The 17,343-nt window shown below is 37.6% G+C and overlaps 1 protein-coding gene across 5 annotated transcripts in view; it reads right to left on the minus strand.

The window, feature by feature from the left end:
* The window catches only part of Nup98 (nucleoporin 98 and 96 precursor), a 92,966-nt gene that overhangs the window by 50,960 nt on the left and 24,663 nt on the right, over positions 1 to 17,343 (minus strand). For 2 of the 5 annotated variants that reach the window (XM_038325036.2, XM_038325130.2), the window contains exons 10-12: positions 15,252 to 15,390; positions 9,647 to 9,739; positions 2,476 to 2,616 (exon numbers count right to left, since the gene is read on the minus strand). In XM_038325036.2, coding sequence (XP_038180964.1) covers positions 2,476 to 2,616; positions 9,647 to 9,739; positions 15,252 to 15,390 — 373 coding nt within the window. The remainder of the gene's footprint in view (positions 1 to 2,475; positions 2,617 to 9,646; positions 9,740 to 15,251; positions 15,391 to 17,343) is intronic. The other 3 variants (XM_038325222.2, XM_038325377.2, XM_038325313.2) reach the window with 3 other exon arrangements.

The following is a 17,343-nucleotide window of genomic DNA, read 5'->3' on the forward strand; positions in this document are numbered from 1 at the left end:
GTTTGGGTTAAAATGAACCAAATGAGTAGACTGCACTAGAACCTTCAGGGATCCAGCATGACAAGACTGAGGATGAGACCTCTCCAAACAATGACCAAGTATAACAAGTCCAGCACCTTTTAATTAAGATTTTATTATGATATGAAGGTTGACATTCTAAAAGTTAATAGAATAATTTTTAAATGAGCAATAATGTACAACTGCATGTCTAACACTCCCAGCACTTAGCAGGTAAAGAAGATCAGGAGTTCAAGGCCAGTCTTTATTATACAATGAGTTACATATGATCATCTCAAAAATAAGGGGATTGGGGAAACAAAACTCCGGATTTGTTCAAGTAGGACTAAAACACAACAGAAGAATAAATGTATAGCCCATAGCAGAGTCCATACAGGAATATAACTCAGCTGGCAGTTTGTCTACTTTGTATAAAGTTCTTGGTCTGATTGATCCCTACACAACAGCATCAAAAGGGTAGAGTGGTCTACTCCTGTAATTCAAGTACTGGAGATTAGAGGCTGGAGGACTACCTATTAAACTATTCACGGTCATTCTCCTAACTTTCCTGATAGACTATACAGTCACAGAGCATGAAATAAGCTCATGGAAAGAACAGAGAAATGGTATTATCCACCAACTGAGAATTAACATTCTATCATTTAGGGAACTTTTATCTGTTTTAAGACCACAAATTGAATAATGAAAGACGCTGGCAAATACAAGCACAAAATTGCCAGTGAGGTTTTAAGTATTTTATTTTTAAATGTGAAATGGAAAAGATCACAAAGCAGGATCAAAATTTAAGTAATCCTAATAAATTAAGGAACAAAAGATACCTGAAAATTTTAGTATTAACTAGCAAATCCAGAGTTTCAAGAAAAATCAAAGTCTAAAATCAGATGCCTGAAAAGAGAAGCATTCAAGAAATCCTTGGGGTTCCTTTGATATGAGGACCTATGTAACTGAAGTTGGCTCTCAACTTGCTAGGCAGCGAGAAATACCTTAAATTCTTGATCCCTGTGTCTCCTCAAATGACACTTATAAGTGGGTGCCACACTGCCTGGCTTTCAAATTATTGTTAACACAAGAACAGAAGACAGTACTAAGTGACATGTCATATCAACTATCAATATGAAGACAGGGGGCCAGAGAGTTGGCTCAGCAGTTAAGAACACTTGTTGCTCTTACAGAGGACCTAGAGTCAATTCCCTGCACCTATATGATAACTCAAAACTGTAACTCCAGTGCCAGGGGATCCAATGCCCTTTCCTGATCTCCTTGTGAACCCAGCGCATACTTGGTATACTTACATACATGCAAGCAAAATATTAATACACATAAAGTAGTATCTAAAAATTTCAAATATATTTCCATACATGAAAAGAAGAAAGGGGGAAAGAGAAGACTAGGGAAGGGCACTGATAACTCACTTGATAAAGGGAATTAAGGAAAGTATCACTTAGTGGACAGAATCAGTACACACAGCTTAAATGTATAATGATCTCTAAATGTAGTACAAGTGTTGGGAGAAAACAGCTCATGAATTTAGTCATATGAACTCATTCCTGGCTGAGCAGGATGGCACATGCCTATATTTGGGAGGCGAAAGAAGGCCTGTTCTACAGAGTGAGTACTAGGACAGCCAGAGCTACACAGAGAAACACTGCTAAAAACAACCAAAGAATAAAAACAAAATCAAACCTCCTTTTGGGGGCCAGAGAGACGGTTCAGCATTTAAGAGTACTGGTTCTTCCTACAAAGGACTTAGGTTTGGTTCTCAGCACCTATAGGGTAGCTCACAACTACCTTCAATTCAAGGGAATCTGATGATCTTTTCTGGCATCCACAAGCCCCATGAACATAAAAGGTGCACAGTTATATGCAAGTCGAACATTCATGCACATAAAATTATAAAATCTTTAAAAAAATCCAACTCATTTCTTTCTAACTCACACTATTACTGCCAGGTGATACTAGGTTTTCTAGTGACACACAGTTTATATAGATATTTTTACACTGATAACTTTTTGTTAGAAATAAGGTGGAAGATACTGTAAAAACTAAGGAAGTATATTCACATGAATAAAGTACATAAAATATCTCAACTGATAAAAGTAAAACTTAGAAAACAAAACAACAGAGATAGGTAAGTGAGCTAACACCTCTATTTTTAACAAGTTAAATTTACATATATTAAAACAAAACACAGCATACAAATACATTACATAGTGAAATAAACTTCATTATATGCTAAATAAATTTAAAATAATAACAAAATGATTTCTAAGAAGACCAAGCCTAGGAATGAGGCGATAAGGAAGGCCAGAGTCTAAACCCTTCTATATTACATGGGTGATTAATGATGTGCATACGCACACTGCTTTAGTAGAGACGGGACAGTAAAAAAATCAAGTCAGCAAGCTAAGTATTAGCAAGAAATAAACTGTAAAGCCTTCTAAAGTGACTGGCACTTACCTACTGGGGCCTGGGGGGCGCCAAAGCCCAAAATGGCTGTCGTAGTATTAAATCCAGGGGCCCCAAAGGCTCCTGTACCAAGAGGCCCTCCAATCTTAGGTTGACTGTTTCCAAACAAAGATGCCTGTCCAGCACCAAGAGCTATGGAGACAAGAGGAAAGAACAAGTGCCACAGAAGATCCTTTGACTATTGTGCCAGCGGTCAGTTACTTAAAGATAAAATACATTTGGAAGCTTCATCACAATCAGTCATTTCGAGGAAAGAACTACTGTGGTAGACACTGACTCACACCAGGCACTGGACTGGGTACAGCAGAGGCAAAACCATCATTCACTGTGTTAGTTCCCTCAACTACAACGTGACAGGTAACTTATTCTTCTAATAGTTAAAATGAATACATTTCTCATTACATTTCCAAGAAACATGGTACCTATCAAACACACTGACTATTAACTGATATATCTAAAGCAGGAACGCCTGTTCCATTTGAGATCAAAGTTAAAAGTTGTGATGGAAAAAGGGATCAGAGCTAGCTGTGTCTGACAGAGTGACCAAGACATCAACATTAACTATAACTCTACTAAAACAGAGTTACAATTAGTTTAAAAAAAGTTCCATGTGTATTTTAATATTTACAAATGAAAATACTTAGTTGACCCAATCACAATGCCAGTTTACAAAAATTATTTTTAGGGGGCTGGAGAGATGGCTCAGAGGTTAAGAGCACTGGCTGCTCTTCCGGAGGTCCTGAGTTCAATTCCCAGCAACCACATGGTGGCTCACAACCATCTGTACTGAGATCTGGCGCCCTCCTGTGGCGTGCGGGCATATATCGCGAGGCAGAATGTTGTATACATAATAAATAAATCTTTTTTTTTAATATTTATTTATTTATTATGTATACAATATTCTGTCTGTATGCCTGCAGGCCAGAAGAGGGTACCAGACCTCATTACAGATGGTTGTGAGCCACCATGTGGTTGCTGGGAATTGAACTCAGGACCTTTGGAAGAGCAGACAAAGCTCTTAACCGCTGAGCCATCTCTCCAGCCCTAAATAAATCTTAAAAAAAAGAAATCTTTAAGAAAATAAATAAATAAAATAAAAATTATTTTTATGTGTATGTGTGTTTTGCCCTGCCACGTATATGTATGCAAGACTGGTGCTCATGGAAGTCAGAAGAGGTCATCAAAAATCCTGCAACTGGAGTTGCAGACAGTGGAGAGCTACCAGGTGGGCTACTGGGAATCAAACCGAGGACCTCTGGAAAAGCAGCGATGCTCTTAACCACTGAGCCATCTCTCCAGCCTCAATGCAAATATTTTAAACTGGCATAGAAATTAAACTACAGGAAATAAAATTATCTCCTTTGAATGGTTAAGAAAGAGTAACACTTTTAATTATATTATAAATCTCCTGAAAACGGCTTTAACTAAACAAACTCTTTTTTTCTTCGAAATGCCCAATGTAAGAATTAAAACATTCAAGTTTTAACAGGAACTAGACTGGTTGAAATAAAAGCTCATTCCTCTACCTAATTACAGATATGCACCAGCATTATCTCAGTGGTTATGAGCACTTGTTACTCTTTTAGAGGACCCAGGCTTGATTATAATACACACATGGTGACTTGAACAGTCTGTAACTGCACTCAGGCCCTCTTCTTGACCTTCACTGGCACTAGTCATGCACATACATACATGCAGGCAAAACTCATACACGTAAAGTTATAAATAGATCTGGAAATTTTTTTAATGTAGAAGAGAAATTATTTTCTATTTGTAATTATTTAGTGTCTGTGTGTGGGGAATCAAATTCTACTTAGAGAAAGACTGGTCAATTTAACTTTAACATACAAAAAAAAAAAATTTAAAAAAAGAACAACCCAAAGACCCATGTACTAGAAAAATATACTTCTACTGAGGAATGAGTTTGAATCTCCATCACGCAAAAGGAAACTGCAAATGACACCCATTCAGCTCATGTTCTCCCCAATGTAAGTTTACATATAATACCGTGAAATGCAGAATTCAAATTTAAGAACATGTTCTTAAAACTCAAAGTCTGTTTTAGTAAATATAATAGTCATAGAATCTATATTTGCTTGACAACTCATACCGCCCAAATTTCCATATATAATTTATTCCTACTAAAATTAAAAGTGTAAAATTCTTTACTGATTTTTGTCTGGAAAAGGCATGAATAAGGAATATATAGCAAAAAAGTGTGATCTGTAAACTATGAAGAATAAGGAAAAATATTGAAAGTTAAACTATTAAATTGTGGAATTAAGAGATATTAGAAAAATGGCACAGAATATTTTATTAATAATATTTTTTGAATGCAGGGATTCTATTTTTTTGTTTGGTGTCCAGTGGTGTTTTCCATGGGTAAAACGTCCCCTGGAACTGGAATTACAGGTAGTTTTGAGCTGCCATGAGAGTGCTGGGAAGTGCTCTTAACCAGTGAACTATCTCTCCAGTTCCACTACAGAACATTTTAAAAGCCTTAACTAAAAGCAAAGGACATTGGTAATCATAATCCTCAAGATCCGGATTACATTTCAAACAAAAATGTAATCATACAAGAATCAAACTCAAACATGAGAAAAACTTGCATATAAATAAAATTAAATGACTGACAAAAGAATTTGAATGGGAATACAGATAATTTTTGACTTTATAATGGTCATTTGGCAGAAACAATGCTTTGATTTTTGAGTTTGAAGGCTTTCTCAGTTAATGATATCAAGCTTACCTACAGGCAAAGCTGTATGCTCTGAACATGCTTAATGTAATCGAGGAAAAGTTATGACAGGTTAACAGTATTAAACACATATTTTCAACTGATGATACGATATAAATCACTGGGAAACTGCATGGCTAAACTAAATTCTCACCCAAGTCTTATGTTTATTCTCATAGACCCTTTGGAGATAAAAAGCCCCTTTGGTAGTAGCACTCATCTGTAATCTAGTACCCAAAGGCAGAAGCAGGACAGCAATTGAAGCCCAGGTGTGCTATAAGAGATATTGTTTTAAAAAATATAAACAAAGAGTGGTGGGATTGTAGCTCAGTTGGTAGACCTCTTCTCTAATGTGCATTAAACCTTGGTTGAATCCCACAGCACCACATAAACAGTGTGTGGCAGCACAGGCTTGCCATTCTAAGATTTGGAGAAAAGTCAGAGGATCAGACTACTCCTTTGAGGGGCTGGGTCCATGGTGATGCACACCTTTAATCCCAGTATTCCAGAGAAAGAAAAAGTAAAACAGATCTCTGAGTTCAAGGCCACCGTTCAAGGCCACCAGAGTTACACAGAGACGTTGTCTCAAAACAAACAAACAAAAAGAAGCCAGGCAGTGGTGGTAGTACAGAGCTTTAATCTTTTTTTTTTTTTTTTTTTTTTTTTTTTTTTTGGTTTTTCGAGACAGGGTTTCTCTGTGGCTTTGGAGCCTGTCCTGGAACTAGCTCTTGTAGACCAGGCGGGCAGAGGCAGGAGGATTTGTATGAGTTTGAGGCCAGCTTGGGCTACACAGAGAAACCCTGTCGCAAAATAAAATAAAATAAAATAAAATGAAATAAAATAAAATAAAAGGGGGAAAAAAGAAAAAGGAAAAAAGGGAAATTCAAAGCGGTTTGTTGTGGTAGAACACATCTTTAGTACCAGCAAGTAACTCATCAACACAGAGCTAAGAAGTAGACTTTGAATCAAGTAACCAAAAATAACCAAATTATCACAAAGCAGAGGCAGGACCGTAGACTTTAAAAGCCCTTTTAAGGCCCAGCAAGGTGGAGCATGGCTTAAATGCTAGCAACCAGGAGGTAGAAACAGGTAAACCTCTCTGAGTTTGAGGCCAGTCTATTTTGGGAGTTGCAAGACAGCTAAGGACTACATATTAAGACTCTGTCTCAAAATAAATTAATTTAAATTAAAATTATAAACTAAAGGCTTGCCTGGGGTAAAAGATCAGTTGAAAAGAGTGCTTGCCCAGCAAGTCAACGACCTGGGTTCAACCTCTAACACCCAAAATGAACACTACCCAGGAATCTAAGACATTATTGCTTGAGACCAGAAGTTCAAAACCAGAATGGGAAAAAAATAGTAACGCAAAAAGGGGAGGGAGGGTGGAGATAAAATTCTACCATATAGCCATTAAAAATAATATATAAATAAACATAATTTATGTTCTTTGTTTTTATTGAGCTATATATTTTTTCTTCGTTCCCCTTTCTTCCTCTCCACTCCCCTTCTGCCCTGTTTCATGATCCGCAGGCTCCCAATTTACTCAAGAGATTGTTTTTTTCTACTTGCATAATTTATTAAAAATAAGCCATGATTGCCAGGTGGTAGTGCAAGCCTTTAATCCCAGCACTCAGGAGGCAGAGGCAGGGGATCTCTGGCAGTTCAAGGCCACCAGCCAGCCTGTTCTACAAGAGCTAGTTCCGGGACAGGCTCCAAAGCTACAGAAAAACCCTGTCTCAAAAAACCAAAAAAGGCATGATATCAAATACATAGAATAGAAAGATTCAAATAACCAACAGGTTTACATCACTGATCATTGGAATACACAAATTTTCACTACCACATGGGCAAAATGAAGTCCAATAAGGGATCTTATGACTGTTATGAATATTGGCTGGACTCCAGAGGTCCAAGGTTCGGTTCCCAGCACCCACATGGCAGCTCACAATCACCTGTAACTCTACTTCCAAGTGTCCTCTTCTGGCCTCTGGGAGCACATGCATGCAGATATACAGGCAAGCAAGACACCAATCCACATAATAATAAATATTTTAAAAAAATTAGAGGGCTGGAGAGATGGCTCAGAGGTTAAGAGCATTGCCTGCTCTTCCAAAGGTCCTGAGTTCAATTCCCAGCAACCACATGGTGGCTCACAACCATCTGTAATGAGGTCTGGTGCCCTCTTCTGGCCAGCAGGCATACACACAGACAGAATATTGTATCCATAATAAATAAATAAATATTTAAAAAAAAAATTAGAGGCCCAATAAGGTCATGTGATAGCATATGGTATAGCAGTCTCAGCTACATGACTACAAAGTTCCCAAGCCTAGGAGTTTGCAACCATGTTTTCCAGAAACATAGAAAGAACCATGGACAAAATACAGCTAAAAGGAAAGTGAGATTCCTTTTTGAAAAGAAAAAGCTGAACAATACAGAAAAGGCATGGAGAAATGAACACAACAAACAAGGTAAAAACTAATAGAAAATGGCAGTTTCTGCAAGACAAATGAAAAGACCAAATAATAATAATGTGCATCTTCTAGATAGCAATTTTTATGTGTGTTTGTGTTTTGTACACCTGTGTGAGGGTGTTGGATTCCTCTGGAACTGGAGTTACAGTCGGTTGTGAGCTGCATGTGGGTAATGGGAAATGAACCCTGGTCCCTTGGAAGAACAGTCAGTGCTCTTAATCGCTGAGCCATCTCTCCAGCCCCCCCCCAGAGCAATTTTAATTTTACTTATTAATTATATGGTAACATAAACACAAAGTTATTTATATAACAAAAATTTTCATTGAGGGGAATTTGCTATTAATACCAAAAAATGCCAACTAATGATGGTAGTGGAACGTGAGATATGTATGTGTGTGTGTGTGTGTGTATACACACACACACACATATGGCAAATGCAAATCACACCTTTGTGTCTATACACACATACACTGAAATATTATTTAAAGCTATTATTTTGAAATTAAATATATATACATGGACCAAAACAAAATAAGCTGTTAAAAAAAAAAACCACAATGAAATACAAAGCATAGCACACATTTCAAAACTTCAGGAAATGGTTATTATCTTACTATGTACAGTAATTTTCAGATCATTCTCTCAAATCCTGGTGGCAGCCCAAGACAACAATGTATAACAATGACATTTCAGCCTTTGGTCTAAGCTAACCCATGGGTAATCTTCCGTTTGAGATCCTCCTACTCAACTCTCACGTTTCGTTAATAAATCTGCATTTGCTCTGCTACAAAAAAAAAAAAAAAAAAAAAATCCAAAACAAAGTCACTCATGGATAATGGACTAGGGGAATAAGGTGGGTCTGTGGCAAAGCATTTTGCTACCATGTATGCGAGCCTGGCTTTAACCCTCAGTAGTATAAACAGTCCAAGTAAGACGCAACTAAATATGCCACTTATATCCCTAGATGCCTGTACAAATGAATGTGTGTAAGCATAGTTGAGTATGGTGATGCACATCTTTGATCTAAGCACTTGGGAGGCAGAGACAGGTAAATCTCTGTGAGTTCAAGGCCAGCCTGCTCAACAGAGCAAGTTCTAGGTCATCCAGATTTACATAGTAAGACTCTGCCTCAAAAACAAAAAAGAAAGGCTCAAATACAAAAAAGAATAAAAAAGGGTAATAGTTCAAACAAGTATAAAAGAAGTCTCTATAAGGAGATGGCAAAGGAAAAACCATACCACAAAAGAAAACAAAAACCAGGCAGTGGAAGCAGAGATTATGAAAGTAAGTAGTTGCAACTAAATTACTATACCAATAAGAGAACTAGGCAAAGGAAGAAAATATGTATGCTTAAACCACATTTAACTGAACATTTAGAAATAACCACCTTTAGACCCCCGCCCAAGTTGCTGAAAACAGGAAGATAGTATTTTATATGGACTAAAAAATAGCTATTAATAGGAGGAAGAGGGCTAAAAGATAAAAAACTGAAAGGTATGCACAAACCTCGTACAACAGAACATTTCTGTTAATAAGCACAGCATGTATTCTCTATGCTCTGTCTCACCATGAGGCTTTAACTGGTGAATAATTCCACATCCAAAACATTCATATAAAGTTGAGAGATAGGGATTTAATAGTTACCACTACACTAAAAATTCTCACATTTTAAACTAAAAATTCCAGCTAAAACACGACTTCCAGCTAAAACAGGGGGACAAACTTTTATGTGGAAAAGTTAATTTTCCTATAACTTAAAATCTACATTTTGTGAACTTAATATAAATGCACTAACGTTTTAGGACCTGGTAAAACTTAACTGCTGGGAATGCTTTAATAATTTTATTTGTAAAAATGAAAATCTAAGCCTTTTATTAACAAGCATATAATCGAAAAGATTCGTAAGGTCAAGTTGTATTACTTCTTAAAATTCATACAAACACTTTCTTACCTGTTCCAAATCCTGTACCAAGTCCAGTTCCCAGAGTCCCGGGTGCAGGCTTACTTCCAAAAATACTACTCCCACTGTTATTTGTGCCAAAACCTAAGGAGGAAAATGAGTAGATTATAGTTTTAAAACAATTCTCAATTTTCTCTAAAAGGGAATATTAACACAAAGACAATTGATTTTGGGTTTTATATCCTTGTTACTAATACTTATGAATTGCAAATTATCAGTTACTGTAACTTTTTTTAAAAAAATTACAGTTGCAAACAAGTCTTTATATTTACTTAACTGCTTGGAATAGGGTAATAATACCCAATAGCAAAGCAAACTACACATCTTCATGTTTGAACTTTGTCAGGCTGAGTCAGCACATGGTTCAGGCTTACAAACACAAAACTTTATTCCCTCAAACTTTCACTAAAAAATGAAACTGTCAACAAATAAAGTTTAATGAATCTAAAGGAATAGAAAACCCATAAAAATCTCTATAGCAACACAAAGAAACCCTGTCTGGAACCTTCCCCCTATGCTCCCCAAATCTCAATAGCAACTTTTGTTTTAAACTAAGAACGGATCTGACACAGACAGTAATGGGTGGCGGGTTATGTGAGGTTCTTTTACAATGTCACACTCAGTTAATTCATACTAACAAAAAAAGGCTCTACTAGCTATTTTGGGGGGGTAGGAGAGCTTTTTAATGGTTTCACAGAACTCGAGCCAGCCTCCAAATAGCTAGGCACTAATAGTGGCTTTTATTATCTCTCTACTTTTCAAGTGCTGGAGTCACAGGTATGCTCCACCACTACTGTCTCTACACTATAAAGAAAAAAGTGACCAGGGCTGGAGAGATGGCTCAGTGGTTAGAGCCAATGACTGCTCACTCTTCCAAAGGACCTGGGTTCAATTCCCAGTATCCACATGGTGGCTCACAACTGTAACTCCAAGATCTGACATTCTCACAGACATACTTGCAGGAAAACACCAATGCACATAAAAGTAAATAAATTAAAAAAAAAAACCTATAACCTATGAACAGCCTATCTGGAGCGCAACAATTTCTTCCTTTGTCACTCTCCTTCACTATAACTTGCAATTGGAGAAAATCTTGTTAACTCCCCTTTGAAAATCTATAAGTATAAAGTTATCAATAGTCTATTACTATTTGCTTTTCATTGTGAAGATAATAAAATTCTAGAATTCCCTTTGAAGGCTTCTTATCAACAAAGCAAATCATGAATACGTCATTAATCTCTAATGCTAAGAAACAATCATAGGCCAGAAAATTCTTGGGGTTGATTTTTGTTTTGTTTTTCTGAAACAGGGTTTCTTCATGAAGCCCTGGGTGTCCTGGAATTCACCGGCTGGCTTTGAACTCATAGATATTCTCTTGCTTCTGTCCTATCCAGTTCCTGGATTAAAGGGATTAAAGATCTGTGACATCACCATGGGATACAATCTTGGTCTTAGGACAAATGCACTTAAAAACTATCTTGAAAGTTCAATGTGAGGGCTTGTGTTATCAGTTTGCAATTGAAGCTCTTGGAAAGCGGAGGCCATTCATTAGACAGCAAGACTGTCTGAAGAAGGAAGGAAGGAAGGAAGGAAAGGTAAAGTTAGTTAGCAGTGTCACTAAGGGGATTGTAAATAAATCAGGATCGAGGCAGTTATTACCAATAAAAAAAGGCCATAAAGCCAAAGGAGATAAAGTCTGAAAACAAGCCTATTTGGGTCATTTTAAAATCTAAGCATGTAATCTGACTCAATCTCAGCAAGTGAGTCATGTGTTTAAAAGTTTTCTCTTAGCTGGGTGGTGGTGGTGCACGCCTTTAATCCCAGCACCTGGGAGACAGAGGCAGGCGGATCTCTGTGAGTTCGAGGCCAGCCTGGTCTACAAAAGCTAGTTCCAGGACAGGCTCTAAAACTACAGAGAAACCCTGTCTCGAAGGAAAACAAAAAAGTTTTTTTTTTTTAATTGCTTTATATAACACACATACATATACACATACACAGCTTTGTCAACTCAAACACAACCAACTTTTCTTTCAAAAAAAAATGAAAAGAAAGTACTTAAAGACGCTCCTTTTCTTTAACTCAAATTTAAGAAAAAGGATCACAGTCTTGTACCAGAAAACAAGCTATTTAGGGCCAACCTCAAACCCACAGGAGAGATCTAAGAGCCAACTTTACACTGTTTATACCACACATCTCCTCCATTCTCACTGACTCTGTTACTTCAAAACAATTCTACAAAATAAAGATAATCCAAATTCAACATATAGCTAGCTAGTGAGGCAAGCCAGGTAAAGATGAGAACATTCACACTGAAATCAGTGAGCATAGTATAAATACAATCTTACGACCAAAAAAACCTACCAAGGATTCAGGTGTGGTGGCACACATCTTTAATCCTAGGACTTTAGAAGGAAAAAAGTCCTAGGATTTTTTTGAAGCCAGCCTGGTTTAGCCTACAGTCTATACAACAAACCATTGGCCAAGCAGGTTGGAATAATAATTCTGTTTTAGCCAGGCAGTGGGGGTGCCCACCTTTAATCCCAAATTTAGAAGGCCAGGGTATGGGTATCTCTTTGAGTTCAAGGCCAGCCTGGTCTACAGAGCTAGTTCTAGGACAGACAGGACTACACAGAGAAACCCTATCTTTTAAAAGAAAAACAAAACAAAACAAAACAAAAAAAGTGTCTTGAAACAAAAATACTGCAAAATATCAGCAATCTGTACCAAAACTTAAAAAAAAAAACACAAAAGAAAACAATTCTGAACATGACCTATATCACAAATAAAGCTTTTTATTAAATAAATATATTATCAAAGGAAGTGAAAACTGGCCTTAGGAGAAGAATCTTAATTGTGGATGGTCTTCCAAAGGGACATTAAAAAGGAGATACACAGGACTGAGTCCAGAGCGGGGTTGAGATAACAAGCTCCACGGGAGTGGGAGCAGAGGCAGGACTGAGGCAGCCAAGAGGCTGGAGCAGACCTGAGACACCGAACTCACAGGAGCAGGTACAGAAGAGCAACAGCTGAGCGAGTGGGCCAGAGCCAGAGACCACTGCAGGTCTGGGCCCTCTGAGAGAGTAGGCCTGAGCCAGGACCTCTTAAGAAAATGCTCAACATCCTTAGTCATCAGAGAAATGCAAGTCAAAACAACTCAGATTCCATCTTACACCTGTAAGAATGGCCCAAGATCAAAAACACTGATGACAACTCATGCTGGAGAGGATGTGGGGTAAAGGGAACACTCCTGCATTGCTGGTAGGAGTGCCTACTGGTACAGCCCCTTTGGATATCAGTATGGCACCTTCTCAGAAAATTAGGACCCTCAAGACCCAGCAATACCACTTTTGGGTATATATCCAAAGGATACTCAATCATGCCACAGGACATGTGCTCAACTGTGTTCATAACAACATTGTTTGTCATAGCCAGAAAGAAACTGGAAACAACCTAAATGCCCCTTGACCAAAGAATGGATTGAAAAAATGTGGTACATTTACACAACAGAGTACTACACAGAAGAAAAAAATAACGACAGCTTGAATTTTGCAGCCAGATGAATGGAGCTAGAAAACATTATTTTGAGTGAGGTAACCCAGCACAGAAAGACAATTATCACATGTACTCACTCATAAGTGATTTTTAAACATAAAGCAAAGAAAACTAGCCCACAAATCACAATCCCAGAAAACCTAGACAACAATGAGGACCCTAAGAGACATGCATAGCTCTAACCTACATGGGAAGTAGAAAAAGACAAGATCTCCTGAGTAAATTGGGAGCATGGGGACCTTGGGAGAGGGTTGAACAGGAGGGGAGAGGTATGTAGGGGAGCAGAGAAAAATGTAGAGCTCATTAAAAATCAATCAAAAAAATCAGATACACAGACTCCAACATGTATTAAATGTATCTCAGCTGGTAATCTGAGCTCGATGGTGTGCACCTGTAGTCTTAACTACCTGGAAGGTAGGCAAGAGGACTTCTTGAATCCAGTGGGCAACATGGCAAGAATTCACCTCAACAAGGCATTAAGGAACACATCGTTGAAAAAAGAATCTGGTCCACAACTGGCTATGGTGGTACATGCCTCTAATCCCAATTAGAAGGTGGACTTCTAATTGAGGCCAACCTAGTCTATATAGCCACAACTATACAAAGAACTTGTCTCTAAAAAGCAAAAAGAAGCCGGGAGGTGGTGGTGCACGCCTTTAATCCCAGCACTAGGGAGGCAGAGGCAGCCGGATCTCAGTGACTTCGGGGACATCCTGGTCTACAAAACCTAGTTCCAGGACAGGATCCAAAGCTACAGAGAAACCAGGTCTTGGAAAAAAGAAAAAAGAGACATAAGGTCTTCATAGCTCCTTGGAAAAGGGGGCAGTGATAATGATCTTTTTAAAAAAGGGAGGGAAGGTCACAGAGAAACACTAATGTATTTTTACCCCATTGGTTTTAAGGACAGAAAACAAATATAGAAGCCATACTAACCAGGTCCACTACCTCAAAGATGTTCTTTCAAAAAGAATTATGAGTGGAATTATAGTTAATACTAGCAATGAGTGAACAACCTGATTAAAAAGAGTTACAAAAATCGAGTATGAGTCTAAAAACAGGCACGCATGTCTTACATGAATTCTTGAGTTTACACTTTTGTGAATACACTAACCTTTTTGATGTGTGCTTAAAATAGTCTTTTCCTAGTAGATTACAACAACATATAAAACTCACTGAATATGCTGAGAATTTGGTAGAGAACTTGTCTAGAATACAAGGACCTGTAGTCTACCCCAATATGAAAAACAAAGAAAAGCAAAAAGACACAAGAGCTCTCTGAAGAAAGTTCTAAATACCAGACCACTGCCAATTGCAGCATTTTGCACACAACTTCCCAGAAAAATCAAGCAGTACTTTATTAGGACTCTGGCAAAAAAAAGTTCAACAAATATTTGAACTATTATATTTGTCATTAAAATTAACTTTGTACACCTTAAACTATGTTGAATGCCTGAAAACATAATCATGTATGGATAAAGCTAAAACATGATGCTTCATTTAAACTGGTTTAAATATTTCTAAGAGATCCAAAAAGATTAAAGTTTCTTTTTTAAACAATTTGCTCAATCTTATTTCTACTTTCATTTTTAAGCAAAAAAGAGGCACTCAAAACCTAAGAATAATTTTGTTGTTGCTCTTTTTGAAACAAGTCTCATTCTGTGCCCCAGGATGGTCTAGCCATTCTGCTTGATGTAGTTATGGTGTTACACTACAAACTGCCAGAGCAAAGCTTTGACTTCCTCAAAGAAATCACCAATCTCTCCTTGCACACTACTCTCCTACCTTTGAAACCTACCTGAACAGAACAGTTCCTTCAGACAAATGAGGCTCACATACACTTTTTCAGCTACTGGTGAAGTAATCCAGACAAAATGAAAAACACTTTGTCTATACTAAATATCTCATAGCATACCATGATGTGAGACCATCTTTCCTTCTGCTTACCTGAGAATTTTTAAACATTTCCAATCATATGAGTCAGTAGAATGATGTGTGGTATAGTCAGTGTAACTTTAAGAGAGCCAAACCTGCATTTTATATGTACCAAAATTGGAAGTGTTTGTATTGGTTCCTAAAGTCAGGGTTGGTTTGTTACCGAAGAGCCCGCCACTGGTTGTACCAAAGGAAGGAGCACTGGTTGTGCTGGTTCCAAAAGTTGTAAGCTTGTTATTGCCAAACAGGGTCTAAAAATAAAATAATACAGAAAAATTAAAATAATATAAAGATACAACAAAGCAAAAGTAAGCAGGCTAAAGAGATGGCTAAACAATTAAGAGCAGGTACTGTTCTTACCAGAGGACCTGAACTCGATTCCCAGCAACCACAGATGGCTACAACCACCTGTCACTGTATCAGGTGGCTCAAAACTACCTGTAATCTAGTTTCACGGGATCCTATACTTCTGACCTCCACAGGTAACTCATTCAACTCATTCAGATGTCATACCCACATGCCAACACACAATACTCATAATTTACAGTAATGAGAGAAAGGATGCAAATGAGTTACTCTAAATATTATGTGTATAATGGAAGAAAAAGTTTTAACATGAAAAGTTAAGACAGATAAATCAGAAGATAATAATCTGAGCAAGATTATAAGTAACACAAAAAATTAACACCTTAGCACACAGTATTTCAGTGAGTCAAAGAAAAAAAATAACATGGCTATCAAATGTTTTCATTGGCCAGGTAGGGAAGTACAGGCCTGTGAAACCAGCATTTGGAAAACTGAGCCAGGAAGACCAGGCTTCTTTAGGAGACAAGAAAGAGAGAAAAGTAAAGAGGGAGAGAGAAAAAGTGGGAAGAGAGAAAACACTTTGTAGTACTGGAAACTGAACCCAAGGCCTTGTGTATGAAGTTAGCTTTCTAATACTGAGATACATCCTCATCTCCTAATTTGCTTGAGGCTGGCCTTGAACTCTCTGTAGCCAAGGCTGGACTCAAACTTTCAATCTTGTCTCAGATATGTCTGACATCTTATTCAATAAGGTAAATAACTGAGTTACACCTCCCATAGCATTAGAATCTCTATAATTCTAGCAACTTGATCAACTCCAAAAGCATTTAATTTCCAAATACCGCAGTAGTTTATCCCTCAAAACACAAGAAAGAAAACTAGAGATAAGAATTATCTGATTTGGGCTGGACATGTGGTACAAGCCTTCAATCTCAACACTTTGCAAGTAGGAAGAAGCAGATCACTCTAAGTTTGAAGCCACCGTGATCTTTATAGGAAGGTTCATGCTTGCCAGCACTACATAATAAATTCTGTCTCTAAAAACAAACAAACGAATAAATAAATAAATGTATCTGAAGCCGGGAGGTGGTCATGCACAGCTTTTAACACAAGATGCAAAGACAGGTGGACATGAGTGAGTTCGAGGCCAGCCTGGTCTACAGATAAAAGTTCCATGACAGGCTCCAAAGCTCCAGAGAAACTCTGTCATGAAAAAACAAACAAAAAAACAAAAACAAGAAAATCTGATTTAAATCATCTAAATTAATAGTACATAACAAACTATCCAAATGGATTCAACAATGTAAATAAAATTGACAACTTCAAAGGGTGCCTGCGTTGCAAAAGATATTAAGTATAAAACAAACACACAAAAAGACTATGTTGTACATAATAAAAACAAGCAGGGTGTGATGGTGGCACAAGCCTTTAATCCCAGCATTCAAGAGGCAGAGGCAAGTTAATCTTTATGAGTTCACGGCCAGCCTCGTCTCCAGAGTGAATTTCAGGACAGTAAGAGCTACATGAAGAAACACTGTCTCGGGAAAACAAAAACATAAAAAGAGCAGTTTACTCCCTATTTAAAAATTAAAATTAAACTAGCAAACTATAACTATTTCTTTCTCTTTCTTTTTAATGTGTATGGATGTTTTGCCTACATATATGTCTGTGTACCATGTGCATCCCTACTGACTACAGAAGCCAGAAGCAAGCTGCCACATGGGTGCTAGAAGTCATATCCAGGTCCTCAGTTAAAGCAGCCAGTGCTCTTAACCGCTGAGCCATCTATCTCTCCAGCAAGTTAACAGTACTTTCAAAGAGAAGTAAAGCATACAGCACTGAGATAAGACAGGAACTAAGGAGGCAGTCCTTAGTTGCTACAGTGCTTTTCTGGAATA

Source organism: Arvicola amphibius, chromosome 1 (genome assembly GCF_903992535.2).
Source record: "Arvicola amphibius chromosome 1, mArvAmp1.2, whole genome shotgun sequence".
In the NCBI taxonomy this organism is placed as follows: Eukaryota; Metazoa; Chordata; class Mammalia; order Rodentia; family Cricetidae; genus Arvicola; species Arvicola amphibius.